Raw genomic sequence first — 21,096 nt, forward strand, 5'->3', positions numbered from 1 at the left:
CTTCTTTTTTTTTTGATCTGAAGAGTTAAACTCTTAAATCACAGGGTACATTTCTCTTCTCAAATCAGATGTATCCTGTCCTTCCTCTTTAGCTTTAATTAGTGAATTTTGTAATTATGTCATAGGGGATGGACAAAGCTGCTACATGGGTGGTGCTGATGTTATCACTGCCCCTCCCATTCCTCCTCCTCCCTCCACCTATGAAAGGGAAATTGAGGGAAGAGGATCAGGAGATGGGGAATGCTCTAAGGGCACCTGCTCGGGTTTAACTAAGCTGTGAAAGTGAGAAGTACCACACCCCTTAAGTTCATCAGCTGTACTTAATTCTTTTCTTGTCCAATTTTCTCTGCTTTTCAGCTGCTTTGTCAGTGCCATTCCCTTCCTGCTTTTTCTCCTTACACTTCCTTGTCTGGCTGCCCACATTAAAACTTTTTTTTTTTTTTTTTTTAGAACTTGTGGGATTCTTTAAAGACAATTATATTATGTTGTATTGTATATAAGGAATGTTTCCTCAGGAATTGAATCAGGACCCATAGCTTTGTAATATTCAATTAGTGCTCTCCCACTATTTCCCACATATCTGGCTCTAATTTTTCTTCCTTCTATAGCCAATGAGATGAGCACTCATATATTTAAAAGCCCATTGATCTGCCTCTGAGTTAGCAACACACCTTGCTTCTCTATTAACCTAACTATGAATGCTACATACACCCCTTGGGGTGGGAGAGGCTCTTTTCTTAATATTTGTCCCATTTTGACTGACGAAAAAAGAAAGTGACTAGTTTAGCCCTTACCAAAGTTTCCTGCTTGTCTATTTTATACTCACCCTATTTCTGGGTCACAGGGATTTCTCCACTGAACTTGGCTGATCATGTTAATCAAGCTGATTTGTTCCCTGCTTTGCAAAGCCCTGCGTTTAGACACCACAATGTAATGTCTGCCTTAGTTCTCTAGAAGGTCTCAGGATGGACCAAATTTTCTTTTGCCAAACTACTATCAATGAATAATACCTTCTGATGGAAATTTTTTTTTGACTCACTTTATTTATTCACAGATTTCAATCATGATATTATGGTACTATAAAAGTGATAATCATGCTTAATACAGAGAAGCATGAAAGAGTTTTATGAATTGATGTAATATGTCAGTGTTCCTGCTATAGGCACAGAAGGAAATAGGACCAGCTGTAGTTCTCAGGTGGTCCAAATGTGTTATGGGCCAGAATTTGAAACAAGGTGCTAATGCACACGTTTAAAGGAGTTCACTACCTTTAAAGGAGTTCACACATTAGACTTCACATTTTTAGAGAGCATATATAAGAAGAAGCCCACAAGTCCACTCTCGAAAAAAGCAGAGTCAAATTCATTCCAACTTCCACCTTTGTACTGGCTGGAGGCTGAAGGACAAACCTTTGGATTCAGAGACATTTGGAGGGAGCTCTTGGAATCAAGGAGAGAGATAGGCCTCTAAGAAAGCTAACTGGGCCCCAGAAAAAGATTTAAGACTTTGGAAGAGAAAATAAAGGATTTGGACTTTAATCCCTGGCTGCATTTGGAGTGCTTATTTTGAACGGAAACTAAGGCTGCCTCCAGAAGCTCCCCAAGAAACCTGTTACCAGAGAACATTATACTTTAGAGAAGAGAACATTACACAAATGTATTGAGGGTGGCAGAGAAGGGAGTCTCTAGGAACACTGACCCAACACAATCTCCAATATGTCACCAGAGTCTTTCAGGGCAACAATAGGAAAGAAAACTCTTACATGGGAATTGCAGAAGGGGAAGGAATGAAAGAGCTCAAGTCAGTACCTGCCTTGAGACTGTAGGAGTTGGAGTCAAAAAACAGTGATGATAGCAGAAATTGAGGCTCATTCTAAGCTATTTCATTCATAATTGTAGAACAAAAATAGCAGCATCAAGGCTGCTTGGGCATGGATCTAAAAGAGTTAGAAAAAAAAAAACAAATTAAAAATTGCCAATAAAATATGAAATTTGAAATTCTGAAAATAAAAGGGGAGATTAATAAAATTGAAAATAAGAAAACTATGAATTAATAAATAAAACTAAAGTTGATATTTTTGGGAAAAAACAACAAAATAGATAAACCTTTAGTTAATTTGATTAGGAAAAGGAAAGCAGAAAGTCAAATTGTTGGTATCAAAAATGAAAAGGGAGAATTTTCCACCAATGAAGAGGAAATTAGAGCAACAAGTAGGAGCTATTTTGCTCATTATATGACAATAAATCTCATCATTTAAGTGAAATGGAGGAATATCTATAAAAATATTGATTGCCCAGATTAATAGAAAAGGAAATAAATTACTTTAATAGTCCCATCTTAGAAAAAGAAAAAAACTCTCCAGGGCCAGATGGATTTGCATGTGAATTCTACCAAATATTTAAAGAACAATGAAATCCAATACTATGCAAAGTATTTGAAAAGTTAGGGAAAGAAGGAGTCCTACCAAATTCCTTTTATGATATGGTACTGATACCAAAGTGAGAACAGAAAGAGATTATAGACCAATATCCCTAATGAATATTGATGCAAAAATCTTAAATAAAACATTAGCAAAGAGATTACAGAAAGTCATGTCCAGGATAATACACCATTACCAAAATTAATTTATACCAGGAATGTAGGGTTGCAATTTTAGGAAAACTATTAACATAATAGACTATATCAATAACCAAACTAACAAAAATCATGTCATTATCTCAATAGATAAAGAAAAAGCATATCACTAAATCCAACACCCACTCCTATTAAAAACATTAGAAAGTATAGGAATAAATGGGGTTTTCCTTAAAATGATTGGTAGCATCTTTTTAAAACCATCAGTCAGAATCATATGTAATGGGGACACATTAGAACAAGATTGCCCACTATCACCATTACTATTCAATATTGTATTAGAAATGTTAGCTTTGGCAATAAGAGTATAAAAAGAGATTAAAAGAATTAGAGTAGGTAATGAAGAAATCAAATTATCACTCTTTGCAGATGATATAATGGTATCCTTAGAGAATTGTAGAGAATCAACTGAAAAACTTGTAGAAACAATTCAGAACTTTAGCAAAATTGCAGGATAGAACTTTTGTGCCTCTTCATGTGATCTAATTTGTCCCATTATACTTCCCATTTCCTCCTTTTCTAGTACAGACTTTCCCCTACCACTTAATGTCTTTTTCTTTGATATCATTACATCAGAGTCTATTCAGAACCCCACCCTATGTCCATGTGATGCCTCCCTCTATCTGCTTCAGTGACAGATACAGCTCTCAAGAGTTACAATTATCATTTTCCCATCTAGGGATGTAAGCAGTTTAACCTTTCCACAATACATATTTTCCCTATATTTACCTTTTTATGCTTCTCTTGAGGACTGTGTATGTAGATCAAATTTTCTGTTTAATTTATTTTTTTTTTAAATTTTCAATAGAAATGATTGAAAGTTTCTTAGTTCATTGAAGATCCATTGCCTCCCCTGAAAAATGATGCTGAGTTTTGCTGGGTAGTTAATTCTTGATTGTAACCTAGGTCATTTGCCTTCTAGAATATAGTATGACAGGCACTCCAGTTTTTTATTGTAGAAGTTGCCAGATCCTGGGTAATCCTGACTGTTGCTCCTTGACATTACTGCACCTTGCAGTATTTTTTCATTGAGATTGTATTTCTTGAGTTTCACAACAATGTTTGTTGGGTTTTCGTTGTGATATCTATTTCCGAAGGGAATCAATAGATTCTTTCAGTGAATATTTTCTCCTGTATTTTCTTTAATGATCTCTTGGAGAATGCTATACAGGGTCTTTTTTTGGTCATGGCCTTTAGGTAGGCCAGTAATTTTTAAATTGTTCCTTTTAGATCTTTTTCCTGTTTAGCTAATTTTTATTGTATGATTTTCTTCTGTTAGGTTTTGTGTCTCTTTTTTCATTTGGTTAATTCTACTTTTGAAGATGTTTTCTTCAGTACATTTATTTTTTGAATTTGACCAATTATGTTTTTTAAGGAATTGCTTTCTTCAGTCATTTTTTTTTCCTTCCCTTTCTAAGCTGTTCACTTTGGAATCTCTTATTTCTTTTTTTCATTTGTTTCTACGACTCTTATTTTCCTCTTAAAGTCTTTTATGAAATTTCCAAGATGACTCTTTGAGTTTGAGACCAATTCATATCACTTTTTGAGATTGCCTGTGTAGACATTTTGTCCTCATCCAAGTTGGTGTTTTCTTCTTCCCTGTCATCATAGTCACTTTCTATTGTCAAGATTCTTTTGTGTTTCTTGTTCATTTCTTTCTTTTTTACTTTTATGACTGAACTCTGCTCCTGGTATAAAGAGGTCACTGCTCCAAGTTTCTGTGCAGCTCTTAGTCAGGGGAACCTTGTGTTTGCAGGTTGTATCTTTGCCTCCTTTTTTTTTTTTGCCTGGTTTCCCAGAGTTTGGCTTCTGAGCTGGAACTAGGGGATCACTGATTTTCTCCTCTACTAAGCTAGTACTGGGGGGTCTTCATTCCTGACATTCTATGAGTAAGTCCCCTCTCATTTGCTCTCCCAGAGTTTATCTGTGAGTTAGGCTAAACACCTTTTTCACCCCAGTGATAATGATCTTTTTTGAAGTTTTCCCAGTCTACCTTGAGTTGGACAGTGATTTCATTCTGTCACACTCTGTTCAGAGGCTTGGTTTTAAGTGGTTTTAGGAAACTGGGAGAACTCAAGCAGCTTCCAGGATTTACTCTGCCATCTTGGTAACACCCTGAAAAGTTCTCTAGAATGTCTTTCTATGGGAGAAGGATAAGACATGTTTGTTTGGTTTTGTCCAGGAAACAAGATGTAGGAGTAGGTAGTTCATGAGAGTTTTCATGAGAGTTGTTAAGAACCTAAATTAGTCTTGCTGAAAATAAAGACTTGTGGATAATTCAGACTAATGTAAAGGAGAATAGGCTTCCTCACAGGGTAGTGAGCATCCCTACTAGAGATTTCAGAGTAAAGGGGATTTTTGCTAGGGAAGTACTTAACTCTCTTGCCCAACTGTCCAAGTTATAAGGAGAAAGAGAAAACATTCTTCTTGACATGTACTCCTGCTCATGCTATGAAATTATACTTTATTATTCATCCCTCCTTCCATTTGTTTGGATTTTTTTTTCCTTAAGTAGAAAGTCATACATGGCTAACTATAACATGGTGATGTCCAAAAAAGTAATTGTGGTCCGCTTTTCCGCTTTTAGGGAACTTCTCTAAGTCAAAATGGGAGAGTCTTAGAATGGACTGTCTGTGGATTATGAAACCATTTCAGAGCTGTCCCTGCTTGCACACACACACTCTTAGCTCTGAAGAATATAATCAGAAAGACAATAGAGCAATAACTTTTTTCAACCTGATGGATTAAAATTAAGAGGCTCTTTTATTTCCTCTTTGCATGATGTTGAAGTCAAGAGGACTGACTTTCTGATCTGAAGTATTGTTGCTGAATGTGATAATTTTGAGAAACAGAAGTATTCTGGGAAATGAAAGTAAAAGGAACCTGACATCCTGTTTGCTGGGTTCTGAGGGGGAAAGGGTGCAAGCTCAGTACGCTTATATGTAGGGCTGTATTTATGTACTTAGCTCTCTAAGTCCCATTTATCTCAAACCCCATATCCATTTCCCCTAAAATTGATGCCAACTTTCCCTCCTTTCTCCCTTTTCTGTTGCACTTTTATATAATTGTCTAAAAAACTTTATGTGCATTTATTTTATTTATGGGCCAGAACTCTGAAACAAGCATTCTTACAAGGTGTTAAGTCAATGGAATTAATAAAGACGATGGTTATTTAGTTTAGCATGGTGATTAATAGTTCTCTAATTTAGTACATGTACTTAGTACTTAATATAATTCTACAAGATTCACACCTATGATAATGTAATTATAAGAGAGCATATAAGCTGGGACAAACTCAGCCAGAGTCAGAGTCAAGAGCAGACAAGTGGACTGGAGGTGGGAGCTCAAGCTCTTGGAGCCAAGGAGAGACACATACATTCTATTGTCCACTTTTGTAGGGCTGGTCTGTGGACAAGAGGACAGAAGAAGTATCATTCTCATCAAACAAATCATCATAAGGATCTGAAGTATCCTCCTTAAGATTTGTCAGAGTCAGTGTCCCACTGGCTATTGTGTCTCCATCATCTTTGCACACTAAGTATCTCAGTCTGTAATCCAGCATCAATAGCTTCTGAAGGAAATAAAATCATCCACAGGAGTGATGTTAGGCACAATCTAGGCTAATCTGTTCATTATAAAAGTGGGGAAACTAAATGGCAGAGAAGACAAGGGACTTCTGTGGCATTAATAGTGGCTTCAGAATTCAGAGTAAGAGAGATTAGGAAGCAAAAAGAGACAAAAGCTGGCATAGTTACTCATTAAGCTTCTATTAATCACTTGTTATGTGTCAGGCATTGTGTTATGTGCTAGGCAGACAGAGACAACAATGAACAAGTCCATGATAAAGGGAAAAAGTGAGGAAAAGAGATAAAAAACATAGCACCAAGGGGAGAGACTCTTAAATTGTGAACCTGGCATGAAAGATATGTAAACAGTAAGAGAGAGACAAAAAAAAAAAAATGAGTTGGGAACAGGGCAGGGAGATGAGGAAGAAGGAGGAGAGACAGAAACATAGATACACACACACACAGAAAATATTAGCAGAGACTGGTGCAGCAACGAAAAAGAACAAAGGAAGATGAGCAGATAGCAAAAGGCAGGAAAAAGAAATAGAAGAGTTTTGTTGGAATCTGAATGATTATTCAGGTAATAAGGGAGATCAGAAGGTTTGGGGATATCTGATGATTCAGGGATCTTGAGTCAGAGGCTTCAAGAGTTCTAGGCAGGCATATTCTTCAGAAAGTCTCTAGAGTACCTAGGTACCCCTAAGGTAGAGTATTAGTGTATTTTCTCTTCCATTTTCTTTTCTCCCTTTCATCTGGACCCACATCTTTGAAATCTTCCTATGGGAAATTCACTTATGGGTGGCTCTTCAGGCCTTTGCTGTGCTTTCCTTCCTCTAGAAAAGTGGCATTAGGAACATTTGTTTTATTTGTATAAAATCTTTTTAATTAAGGTAATTGAAATGGTCCATTTTACACCATTGTGTTCTCTAGCTTTTGTCTATTCATTTTTCACCTATCCATAAGTCTTGCAAATAATATGTTCTATGTTCAAATTTTCTTGTAATATCTCTCTTCACATCTAGATAATGTATCCATTTATCACTTTATCTTGGAAAATTGTGTAAGATATTGAGATATGCCTAATTTCTGTCATATTGCTTTCCAGTTTTCCCAACAATTTTTATTTAACAAATAATGAATTCTTAAACCTAAATCTTATCTTTATACTTGTATACTTTATATAACCTACAAGGTTATTGTTTGTCATTTTTATAGCACAATAATCCATCACAGTCATCTACTATAACTTATTTAGCTACACCCTAATTAGTAAACATCTCTGTAGGAAGATTTTCTGTTCTTTGACATTACAAAAAGAGGTGCTGCAAATCTTATTTTTTACATATAGCTTCTTTTCCTTTTATTTTTCCTTTTCCTTTAATTACTTTGGAATATAGACTAGTATTAGAAGTATTGCTAGATCAAACAGTATACACACATTTAGGACATTTTTAGCACAATTCCAAATTGTTCTCCATTAGGATTAGACAAAATTAAAACTCCACAAATTCTGCAATCATGGGCCAATTTATTTTTATATGAATTCTAGTTTTTGTTATTTTCCTATTCTGTTCTGTTAGTGAATCTAATAGGTGTGAAGTTGTACTTCAGAGTTGTTTTAATTTTCATTTTTGTAATTATTTGTAGTTTGGGGCATTTTGATTCAACTATTGATAGCTTTGATTTATTCTTCTGAAAAATGTCTCTTCATACTTTCGATCATTTATCAGCTGAGGAACAACTCTTATTCTTTTAAATTTGGCTATTACCAGAAGCTTGTTTTCCTGCTTCCGTTTCAATTATGTTTGTATTTGTTTTGTTTCTGCAAAATCTAATTTTATATTACTAAAATCCTCAACTTTGCCTTCCATGATCTTTTCTGTCTTTTATCTTAATCATAAAATCTTCTCTTATCCATAGATCTGACAGGCAATTTTTTTTAATGCTTCATTAATTTGCTTATTATCTCACCCTTTATGTCCACATCATGCACTTATGTGAATCTTAGCTTTAGTAAATGGTGCGAATTATTGGTCTATGCTTAATTTGTGCCAAAATGCTTCCTATTTTCTTCAACTGGTTTTGTCAAATTGCACTTTCCTTCACCTTTTTTTATTGATGTCCATGATATTCTTGATAATTTTTCTTCCAGATGGATTTAGTTATTTTTTCCAGCTCTATAATTCTTTGTTAGTTTCAATGGCATAATACTGAATAAGCAAATCAATTTAGGAAGAATCATCATTTTCAGAATATTGGCTCAGCTCACCCTTGAGAAATAAATTTTTCTTGAATTTTTTATATTTGTTTTTACTTATGAAAAAGTGGTTTGCAATTGTATGCATATAGTTCCTTGATGTGTATTGATACTTTCAGAAAAATGTGCCATGTACATAACAAATAAAAACCTATAGAAACAAATGCAGAAAAGAAGAAATATTAAATGCATTCTATTCAATAAAAAACTTTGGGAACATATATTCCTAATTAATTCTTCCATTCATTTTAATCTACCTCCAGAGAGAGAACTGAGGAACTAATACAAATGTTTTATATTGTTTGCATTGAATTTAAATGGAACTTATCTTTTTATTTTTTTGTGCTTGATTTTTTTGGTAGCATATAGAAATCTTATAATTTATATGGATTTACTTCATTCCCTGAAAACTTTCTTAAAGGTATTAATATTTCACACTAGTTTTTGAAGTTGATTTTCTATGTTTCCCTAAGGATTCAGTAAGGTTCTCTTCTGCAAAGTGTCATAGGTTTGTTTCCTCATTGCCCATTCTTAATGCTTCAAGACTTTTCTTATTTTAATTCTATAGCTCTCATTCCTAGTATAATATTAATTTCTAATGGTGATAATGGATATCCTTTCTTCATCCTAATCTTTTTGGGACGTCTTCACATTCATCTACATTATCAATATTGCTTCCTCTTTGTTTTAGATAGATGGTCCTTATCATTTTAAGTACAAGCTATAATGACTCATATAGTTTCTAGGGTTTTTACAGGAAAGATTGTTGGGTTTTGTCAAAAACCTTTTCCTCCATCTATTGAAATAATAAATCTTTTTTATATGACCAGTTATAACTAGAGTTTTTCTAATATTTGACCAGTTCTTCATTCCTAATAAAATGCACCTGGTCATATTTCATGATCTTTGTGATATACTATTTTTTTAAAAATTGCAATAGAGGCAGCTAGGTGGTACAGTGGATAGAGCACCAGCCTTGAAGTTAGGAGAATTTGAGCTTAAATCTAGTGTCAGACATTTAACACTTCCTAGCTGTGTGACTCTGGGCAAGTCATTTAACCCCTATTGCCTCAGTTAAAAAAAAAAAAAAAGCAACAATATTCATTAGAGAAATTGAACTATAGTTTTCTTCCTTTTTTGTTGCTCTTCCTACTTCCTACTTCAGGTATCAAAACTATTTTTATGTCATGTTAAGAATTTTATTTACTTATTTTTTTCTCAAATACTTTATATACTATTAGAATTAATTGTTCTTCAAACTTTTGGTAGAATTCATTTGAAAATCTTTTTGTTCCTTGGGATTTTTCCCCTAGAAAACTTATTAATAGCCTGTTCTAATCCTTCTTCTGCAATGGGATTATTTAAGTATTCTACTTCTTCTTCTGTTAATCTGGGCAATTTATTGTTTCATGAACATCTATTTTATTTAACTTATTAGTTTTATTGGTATATACTTAGAAAACATAGGTACTAATTATTGATATCATTTTTCTTCTCTTTTAAAAAATGATTTAAATTAATTGGGTTCTTTTATTTTCTCCACAAAACATATTAGTTTAATTTATTATTTCAATTTTTTTATACTTTAATTTTTATCATTCTTTTCACTTTCAATTTTTTGTGGTATTTTGTGGTGTTTAGTGGATTTTTATTTTGCTCTCATTTTTTTACATTGAATAATTCACTGATTTGTTATTTATCTTTTTATATAAGCATATATTTTATATATATATATATACACACTTATATGTGCATATGTATATGCATATATATACATATATACCTACATATGTATACATAGATATATATTTCCCCAGCTACTCTTTTGGATGCATCTAACAAATATGGTAGTTTTCTCACTTTTTTCATATTTAATGAAATTATTTATGATTTATACAGAATTAAAATGGATAAAGAATTCCTCAGTTCTCTCTCTGGTGGTACATTAGAATGAATGAAAGAATGAATTATGAATCTATGTTCCCAAGGTTCTTTATTGAATAGAATGCATTTAATATTTCTTCTTTCCTGCATTTATTTCTGAGGTTTTTTTCTGAAGCTGTCATGTACTGGTGAAAAATAGATATACTCCATTCTGTTTGCACTTATTTTTTTTTTTTCTTAATTGTGTCTTGTTGTCTCATAGAATCATTAGGCTCCACTTGCCCAATTCTAGTTTTTAAGGAACTTTTTATTTGTATCTTGAGTGTCCTTGTCACCATAGCATGACATAAGACTTTAAAATGCAGGCTATGGAATTTATGTTTTTATCTTTGTTGTGGGTAGAAATTTTCCAAATTAGTTGAAGATTAACCTATTCTAAGAAGACATAAAAGGGTACAAGAAACAGAAGATGAGACCTCAATGAAATGAATGATATTTGTTAATCTTTTGGAGAGAAAGGATTGAGCCACATGATTCATTTAAACTATTTCCTATTATTGTCCTCACTTCTCTCCTTCACTCTAGCTCCTTACTAGTCTCCAAATGCAGCAAACCCAAATCACCAGGTCTTTGTGCTTCCATATATATGATATACATTTAGTCAGCTTCAGGGGCAGAGTGAATATATTTTCTGTGGGGTTCTTTCTACATTTGAAACCCTCTCCTGTGCTATATTCCTCTCAAAATAAAAACAGCTTTTAAATGATGTTCTGTATTGTCCTACAGCCATGGCTACACCAGGGAATAATGAAAATGAACCACATCCTGAAGATCCAGGAAGAAGAGACCTGGAGAATAAGTTAAAAGAACTTGGACTGGATGCCCAATATTGGATGCCTAAGCTGCAGGAATACCTGGGTGTGACCTCTGTCCAAGCTTTACAACATGTACAACACAAGGAAATCCTGGCACTGAAATCCCAGGCAAAACATCCTTGGGAGAAACGGGCATTGGAGAAACTTCTTTCGCTGTGTAATAGTCAGGGCTCAGAGGAGATGCAAGAGAAACACTGGGAGCTAGTGAAGAAGAGACAAAAGCAGGCACAGTCAGCCCTGAATGAACTGAGGGAGATGCAGGCAGTGGGTAAAAGCCGTGAGGAGGCAATTGTGAGGGAGAAAGAAGAGGAGTTGAGGCAAGCCATGGAGATCCCAGCCAAGTACTGGCCTCTCTCTGAGAAACCCTTAATGGAGATAATAGAAAACATGAAGAGAAACCTCAGTCTCATGGAGAGCACTCTGTCCCATAGAGAGAATCTTCCTGACAGGGAGCTCCTCAAAAGAGTGTCAGGTGGCTTAGCCCTGCAGGGGATTTACCAAACCAATCACTCAGAGGATCTTTTGGAGAAGAGAGAAGAACTGATCAGCCTTCCAGAGAATTTATGCCTGCTCAGCCCAGAGCAGACAACAAGAATGGAAACAAAGGAGTTTTTATCTTCTCATGAAGAGTCCATGTTTACCCAAAGCATGGAGAAATTGGGCTTCAGTGTTAGCTTCTTGGCTAAGGGTGGAGGCTGGGGATTGAAACTAGAGACCAACACCAAGCACAGCAGATCTTCTGACTCCAGAGATGTCCAAAAGTCACACTCTGAGGAAACTTACACATGCACCACCAAGTTCTGCTATATCCCACTGGCCTCTTGCCACTTTGCACGGGATCAGCTCCACCTTTCTAAGTCAGCTTTGCAAGAGTTAAAGCAGCTGGAGGAACTTCTGAGCCACTCTAATGGTGCAGAAACCCATCCCCTGCTGAAACAGAGATGTGAGGCATTCTTTAAAAGGTTTGGCTCTCATGTGAACCAGGGTCCATTGCACTTGGGAGGAGTATTCTGGTGGAAAGCTGTAGCTGCAGGTTTCAGGTCAGAGGCACTGCATGACGTGAGGCGCCAAGCCTCAGAAGCACTCGATATGTACATTGGAGGCAGCTACAGTGGTTTTGGGGTGACAGTTGCAGCCATGGCAAATGTGTCAAACTCTCAGTCTCAAATGACTTCTCAGAATACAAGCTCCACTAATTTACAAACAAGATTGGAAATGTCTGTACACCAAACAGGAGGTCCCCCAGAGGTAGATTCTCTCCCACAGTGGAAAGCTGGTCTTGTGGCCAGTAACCACAGCTGGTGTATCATTGACCGAGGCTATCAGCTAGTGCCTGTCTGGGACATAATTCTGTCTAACCACAGACAAGATTTTCAGGATCCTCTTCAAGTGACTCATTGCCTCACAAGCATTTACACAAACCTGACTGGCAGACATGTGAGCATCCAGGCTGGAGAGGAGCTACTGAGTGCAGCAAGGGATGCCAGGTCATTAATAGAAGAAATGAAATCCTGGGAAATCACTGAGCCTCAGGAGAAACTGATGAAATTGATCAATTTTCAGCAAAAGCTTAGGGAGAAAACCAGGAACTACAACATCTGGCTTAATATCTGTCTTACAGACCCAACTTTGCAGCAGTTCTTGGTGAACACTGTCAGTTTTTGCAAGGACTTCCCAGTTCACGAAATCAAATGCATTAAACTCCAGTTGCGTAGCCTTTTGTATCCTCATGTCTATCAAGTGAATGACTTCCCACAGAGGCACTCAATTATGCAGTGGGTTTTTCATTCAACAAAGAAACAACAAGTTATCCATGTCACAGAGTTTGCTGATTTCATTCAGCTCTTACAAAAGGCAAAGAATGACCTTCTTGAAATCAATCACACCTCAGAGTACTCAGAAAAGTTAGAAGAAGCCCAAAGGAAGGCCACTTATGAGATCAGTCTGTTTCTCAACTCCTTTCTGAAGGCCTTAAAAGAGGCAGAAGAGTCAGGCATTTATCTACTGCTACTCTGCATTGCAGCTGGTGTAGGATACAAGGAGGAAAACCAAACCTTCCACCGTCTCCTTGGACGTGAAGAATTAAATTTCCTGTTATGTGAAATGAAAGAAGCCCATGAAAAATACCAGTGCCTTCATCAGAAATCTGAGTATAGGGCTCAAGCATTCCTACTGTTCACAGGGCTCACCATAACTCCAGGACCTATTGCTGTGTCTGCAGAAAAAAAGAAGCAACGCTTAGAGCTTATGCAATCTCACATGGGACAGTCATGGTCCAAAGAAGTGCTTCATGTCCTCTTGAAACCAAGGGTCAGTCATGATTGGGAAACTCTGGAAAAAGACCTGAATTTGCTCATCAATGGAGAACATGAGGATACAGTAAATTGTCTACATATGGAGCAGGTGAAAAAAGAATTAGAAAGTGTCTTTCAGGGAAAGGAAAAGACCCAAGAACCAGAACCCTGTACCATCAAACAGCATGAAGTGATACAGAATCCTGACTTTCTAGACTTAGCCAAGAGGCTTGGGCTGGAGGATTTCTATCCAAGGAATATGGGCCGAGCAGATTTCCACGTGATTTACAAGGCTTCTGTACACGACAGTCAGCCAGACACAGAAAGACAATTGCCATTTTATTTCCTACAGAAGCTGTTGATGCTGGATTACCGACTGAGATACTTGGTGTGCAAAGATGATGGAGACACAGTGGCCAGTGGGACACTGACTCTGACAAATCTTAAAGAGGACACTTCAGATCCTTATGATGATTTGTTTGATGAGAATGATACTTCTTCTGTCCTCTTGTCCACAGACCAGCCCCACATTCACCCAATGGACACTCAGATGATGATTTTTCACTGTGCAGATGATTTCATGAGACAATACATTTCAAACAAATTGGCCATTTGTCAGTTTGCTGTCCCCTTTGTGGTGCCCAATCCCTGTACTTCAATAATAGAATTCCCATTGTGGTCTCTCAGCCAAATCAAGAGAAGCTGGAGAGAGGTGAAGAAATCAGGGGGAGAAGACACAATCATTAACTTTAATAACCAACTCATCTCCCAGGCACCCATCCCCATTGTGTCCTTTATAAGGGTTGTGAATTCTGCTGCTTCTTCCAAATCTCAGATCTTGAACTCTCTGCTGAGTAAGCACAAACATGATGTTTTTTTTCATCGTGACTGCCGAGGCAACAGCAAATCCTGCCTGTTAATGAGAGGTCTGGTAGAAATCTCCTGGTTCTGTCCAGGAGGGAGAGATGAGGACAGATTTGAACGCTGTGTGGCCTTCGCTAATCTGCGTGGAGATGCCAAAGATCATGAGGCACAGCTCAGATTTCTGCAGGACATTGCTTCAGTCACAGTGGTCCTTGTGTCTGCTTCTGATAAAAGTGAGAGCACCAGGAATATGGTCCGAGACCTGTGGAAATCAACCAAACCTTTGGTTTGTTTGTTTGATGACAAAGAGAAGACTGTAGGCAGTGATGCTGGTGAGAAAGTGAGGATTGGGATCAGGAATAGAAATGAGGCTGAATTAATGGATGAACTCTCAGGAGTCATCAAGCGGTTGCTGAAATCTTCAGGTCCCTTTCTCACTCTGCAAGACTGTGCTGAAATTGCTCGCCAGCATGGCTTTCTTATAGATGTGGACAGGAAGGAATGTCAAGAGGCTAAGGAAAAGGCAGAGGTTGTGATGGCCCTTATGAAAGAAATAAAATTGTCTGAAATGAAGAAGGAATTGCTGCCCCTTCAAGGAGAACTTTGGCACCAGTGGTGTAAGAAGGATAAGGAGCTTTGTCACCTGAGGGAGAAGGGGAACCGCAGCCTTGAACAGCACAAAAGTGAGATTGAGAAGGAAAAGCAAGTAATAAGACAGACACAGCTACAGAAAATATGTCCTCTCAATGACTTGATGAGATCAGTGCTTGAAATCCTTCACTTTCACTCAAGGAAAGACAACAGCACCAAGCTGTACTTCCTTCAGTGGCTCAGTATGTTTATGGACAACTTGACCAGAGGTGAGTTGGAAAAACTCCAGAAGAGATACAACCACTTGTGGGCCTTGGTACTGGCAGAAAAGCAAAAAGAATCAGTGAATGTGCCCTTAAAAGATTACCAAGTGGAACTAGAGTCTATCTCCAAAGACATCAAGGATTCCTCATTGGGTATTGAACATCTCCTGAGAGAGGTTGGCCAGATCTATGAAGCTTTGGAAGAAACTTCATCACAAAGGTACACTTTGGCCTTCTCCCTTCCTGAAATTGCTGCTGACCTGATGATTTCTGGATATCCCCTTGAGCTGATGGATGGGGATGCTTCCTATGTACCCCTGACATGGGTAGCAGCTGTTTTTGACAGATTAATTAAGAAAATTGGAGATGAAAAGATCTTTGTTCTTTCTGTTCTTGGCCTCCAAAGCACAGGGAAGTCCACTCTGTTGAATGCTATGTTTGGCCTGCAGTTTAATGTCAGTGCAGGGCGATGCACAAGGGGAGCTTACATGCAGTTGCTAAAAGTGGATAAGACACTCTGGGAAGAACTGGGCTTTGGTTTTGTCCTTGTGATTGATACAGAAGGACTCCGGGCCCCAGAACTCGCCTGTAAATCACAGAATCGGGACAATGAGCTAGCCACTTTTGTTATTGGACTTGGAAACCTGACCTTGATCAACATATTTGGAGAGAATCCTTCAGAAATGCAAGATATCTTGCAAATTGCTCTCCAGGCTTTTCTACGAATGAAACAAGTGAACATTTCCCCAAGCTGTCTCTTTGTGCATCAGAATGTGGGTGAAATCACTGCCAAAGATCAAAACATGGAAGGAAGAAGGAGATTGCAGCAGAGGCTGGATGAAATGGCAGCCACTGCTGCAGAACAAGAACAGTTGTCAGATATCAGCCACTTCAGTGATGTCATTCAGTTTGATGTCAATACGCATGTCCATTACTTTGCCCATCTGTGGGAAGGGGACCCTCCAATGGCTCCTCCCAACCCCAGTTATAGCCACAACATCCAGGAATTAAAAAGAGGAATTCTTTTAGCTGCCAAAAAAGAATCTAGAGGCAGCATCCTGAAGATTTCTGAGGTGAAAGTCCGGATCCAGGATTTGTGGAAAGCCTTGTTGAATGAAAATTTTATCTTCAGCTTTAGGAATACTAGGGAGGTCATGGTCATGATCAAACTTGAGACAATGTATAACCACTGGACCTGGAATCTAAGAAGTCATGTGTTAGGGTTGCAGAACCAACTGACCAATCAGATTCAGAATGGGGAAATTCAGGATCTCCCAAGAAATTTGATTGAAATGAATATTGCAGAAAAATATGAAGCTATCAGGCAAGAGCTTCAAAAATATTTTGATGATGATCCAGAGAATGAAATCCTGATCCAGTGGAAGGGAAACTTTGAGAACAAATTGAGAAATCTTAAAGAGGCACTTGTTTCAGAAAGCATTAGAAAGTCCACTGATCTCCTTAGTGCAAGGAAAGGTCAAGATAAACTGAATAAAAAGAAATCAGAATATGAAAAAGAGCTCTTATTAAGAAGCAGAGATGTGGCTCTTTCCTATCTGGGTAAAGAATTAAGTGAGGAGGAGCTGAGAGAGATATTCATTCCGCTTTGGACAAAATGGGTCCATGAAGTATCCTCAAATTCTCCTCCTGTAGAAGATCCCAAAATTGATGTAGATTTGGAGAATGTCTTTCTGGACCATTTTAAACAGGAGTGCACTGTAGTAAGCAAACTTCGAGATCATTACCGTTGGAAAAAATTTTCCATTGATTATGAGAAACATGTGAAAATGAAGAAGAAACTGAAAGGTCTGTACACACCCTCCCTAGCAGAGAGTGATAAAGAGGCCATAGATGAAACTACCAAAAATATTACCGAACTGGTCATGATAACAATTGAATCTAAATTGAGAATGGGAATGGATTATAATAAAAGTTACTTCCATGAACTCTTGCAATTGATAGACAAGCACACTGATTCTACATCTGATGAGGCACGGTACACATTTTCAAATGAGTACAAAATAGATTTGTCCTTATGCTTATGCTGTAGAGCAGCAGCTTCTTTTAGGGACATGCACAGAGCCTTCAAGAGAGCCCACGATCCTGTCATATATCTAGAAAACAAGAGAGAGGATTTCTTTATGTGTTTTAAGATTTCTTGCCAAGGTGCAACCTCTATCACAGTATTTGCTGACTTCCTATGGAGTAAGCTCTTTGCTTCCTTACATATAGCCATTTGGAAAAAGATAGCCCTTGACCTTGCTGGGGACATTAGGGCTAACTCTCCTGCCTTTAATGGAAACAGATCCAACTTGGAGAAACACATTCTCATCTCTCTGGCTAAAGAAGAAAACTTTGAGGATTACTGGCAATACATTCACACTCCAAAGGAATTTTTTGAGAAATACATTAAAAAAGAGATCCGAGCATATTGTATGAGTAGGGGAAATGAGACACTGAAGAATTTTTTAAATAATAGTCTGGAACATTTTAAGAAAATCATTTTCTCTGCTATTCATGAGTCAACTCTGGTGGCTAAGGACCAAAATAATTCTGCATCTGTGTGGCTAGACACATTGTGTAAAAATCTAGGGTGTCATTTGACCCTTCCAAGAGAAGAACTAAGAAATATTGAACACCAAGAGATAAATGACATTGAATTCCTCAAAGAAGCCATGAATGAATATCTAGATACTGGAATCCAAAATGTTGGAGAAAATTGTGAAATGATATTTCTAACGAAAATTGAATCTGAAATTCAGGCCATGCTCTCTGATCAGCTTAGTGGCTGTTGGAAGCAATGTCCCTTTTGCAAAGCAATTTGCACAAATACAGTCATAAATCATTGTGAAGACCACAGTGTCCCCTTCCATCGTTCTAATGCTGTTACTGGCACACGTTGGCACGAGACTGATGAGTTTGCAATTGATTTCTGTACCAGTAGTGTGGCAAGTGATACTCTGTTTATTCTTCCTGATGATAGGCGCATCCCATATAAGACTTATCGTCAGGCAGGTGGTGAATATGCCACATGGAGCATCACTCCAGACACATCTGCCCAACCATACTGGAAATGGTTTGTGTGTCGCTTCAGATCAGAACTGGAAGAGAAGTACAAGATCATATTCAAGAACAGAGGTCAGATTCCTGATAATTGGTCCAGAATCACCAAAGAAGATGTGCTGAATGACATGAATAAATAATGATTCTAAGTGACACCAAAAACCTAAATGTAGAGCATTGTGAGAACTTGTTCTCTCAGGAATTTTTCCAAAGATATATTTTGGAAACATAGCATTACTAGACATAATGCAGTAATCATCACAGCTCTGTACTACTGGTTTAAAAAAAATATGATTTTTTTTTCAGAGTAGATGATCAAGAACCCCAAACACTTATTCTTAAGCTGAGTTTTCAATAAACAAAAATATAAATTATTTATAGATGAACCTTTGTTGGAAAAAAATTGTTGGAAAGATCTCAAAAGGTGCTTCATAGAAATAGAAAATCAGTTAACATCAAATATCAGTGTAAGTAAAAATAGATGTATAACCTCCATCATAAAAGAATCTAACCTTAGAAAATTATGAAAGGAATAGAAAAGACACTTTTCTTGTCTATCTTACCTAATCTTTTATATACATTATATAATATTGAAAATTACCCCTCAAATTAGCATAGATCTTATAGGAAGCATTTGGGTCAAATGGGAAAAAATTTTTGCATCAACTATTTGTGACAAGGTATAAAAATATCTTCAAGTAACAAATATATAATGTAAAAAGTTCCATTTTCTATTAAATTAAATGTTGAAAGAATATAAATGTACAGTGTTCAAAAGAAAATGTTTAAATTTTTAGTAACCATTAAGAAAATAATCCTGAAAACAACTACTAATAGAAATCAGAATTGCAACAACTCAGAGGTTTTGCCTCATACCAATCTAGCTGGCAACTATGACAAGAGATAAGAGTTATCAACTATTTTTAGGCAATGAATGGTATTGTGGGAAAGCAGATAGAGTAAAGGTACAAGATTAAAATGTAGTTGGGAAATATTTAACAAACTATATGAAAATACAATAAAACATAGATAACATGAGGTTGTTTAAATCAATATGCATCCCCTCAGATTGATATTCATGGTTTATTCATCTCCCTTTCTATTTGAATTTGACATTGTACCAAAGCATCAGTGTGTGGGACCTTGAACATAACCATTCTGGAAAATTATTTAAAATTACACAAATTAAGTGGTGAACATGTTCATATCACTTCAATGATTCTGTTCAGAGACATAAACCTTGAAATTGTCAAAAAGAAAAAAAGAAAGGTTTATTTCAGACAAAAATAGTTCCAAAATCACTTTTTATGGAAGGAAGGAACTGGAACAAAGTAAAGTCTTTCAATAGGCAGTTACTGAAAAAATTGTGGTTCAGTATAGTGACATATTGTGAAATATTAATTATATATCAATCATTTATTTTTAGTCATATGCCTTAATTACACATATAATTTAGTTCTTATGAATCATAGTAGATTAAGAAGTATATATGAGATTTTCTATATATTGATAGGGCATTGATTCCAGCTAGATCCTCTGTTAACCAAAATCATCCCTGCTATTGGAAGCCTTTTTTTCATTTATGTTTCTTATTTCTATTATGAGCCTTATTGCAGATTTAAGTCATAGTTATTCCATGACCAAATATAATGAAAAACACCCTGAGGATTGCTTACTGTCAAAATTCCCCATTCTAATGAAAATTCCCTATTTCTGTTAATGATTGCTTTTAAATATAGGCTTCCTCTTTGACTATGGAAAGAATCAAAAGCCGGTAAACCCTACTGAGAATCAACATCATGTACCTCAATATGGGATTCATGTTTCTCTTTTATCAACAAATTAAATTAATATGCAATAAAACAAAATTAATAAATGTTTTTCTAAGTCATTATGCTTTCATTTGTATTTATATTCAGTTTTTATTTGTCACTTTTTCTATTTGAGTTTGACATGTTGCATCCAGTATTTCACCAATATACTAATATGCCAATGTACCAATACATTTTGATATTTCTCATGCCTGTCTATAAAAGTGCTTTGTCAATTCAGTTCTGCTTCCTTGTGCCAACTCGGACTGTTTTTGTTTGTTTGTTTGTTTGTTTGTTTTGACAAACTGCTAGCCATGGCTAATAAATGGATTTTGTTTTAATTTATTTTGGCATCAGTCTTCTTCATTTATAGATTTGAATCATGACATCATAATAAGTAAAAATGATAATCATGCTGAATCCATAGAAGCATGAAAAAAGTTTTATCAATTGATATAACATGAAGTTTTATATATATATATATATACATATATGTATATGTGTGTGTGTGTGTGTGTGTGTGTATAGACAATGTAAATAAAAAAAGAGCAACTAAAAGAAATCAAAATGAATGTTTGCAAATTACAGAAAGGATATGATATACTTCTACCCGAACCTTAGTAGATGCGGGTGGGATCCACAGATATGTAATTTTAGATCATTTCAATGTATTTACTGCTTATTTAAATTTTTTTCTCTCCACAGTGGGGCAGCTAGGTGGTGCTAGAATCTGTGATATATAGATGGTCATTCATTTCTTCTTAGAAGAATTTGATGTCCATAAACTCCTGGTGTCCATTTTAGAAGAGTCACATGACTCCTCATGTGGATAAATCATTATATCCAGCTTTATACACACACATATATGTATATGTATATGTATATGTATATATATATATATATATATATATATGTATGTATGTATATGTATACACAGAATTGTTTTTGTTAGGGTCAAATGAGTGATTTGTATTTTTAACACAGTATTTTTAAC

General features: G+C 36.2%; 1 protein-coding gene across 2 annotated transcripts in view; it reads left to right on the forward strand.

Moving 5' to 3' along the window:
* Positions 1-20,447, forward strand: part of LOC141563666 (interferon-induced very large GTPase 1-like) — a 45,640-nt gene extending 25,193 nt beyond the window's left edge. For both annotated transcript variants that reach the window (XM_074305055.1, XM_074305054.1), the window contains exon 2: positions 11,128-20,447. In XM_074305055.1, the coding sequence (XP_074161156.1) occupies positions 11,130-18,431 (7,302 nt within the window). In that variant the 5' untranslated portion in view covers positions 11,128-11,129 and the 3' untranslated portion in view covers positions 18,432-20,447. The remainder of the gene's footprint in view (positions 1-11,127) is intronic.
* Positions 20,448-21,096: the final 649 nt, after the last annotated feature.

The sequence above is a fragment of the Sminthopsis crassicaudata genome, chromosome 3 (genome assembly GCF_048593235.1).
Source record: "Sminthopsis crassicaudata isolate SCR6 chromosome 3, ASM4859323v1, whole genome shotgun sequence".
Lineage (NCBI taxonomy): Eukaryota > Metazoa > Chordata > Mammalia > Dasyuromorphia > Dasyuridae > Sminthopsis > Sminthopsis crassicaudata.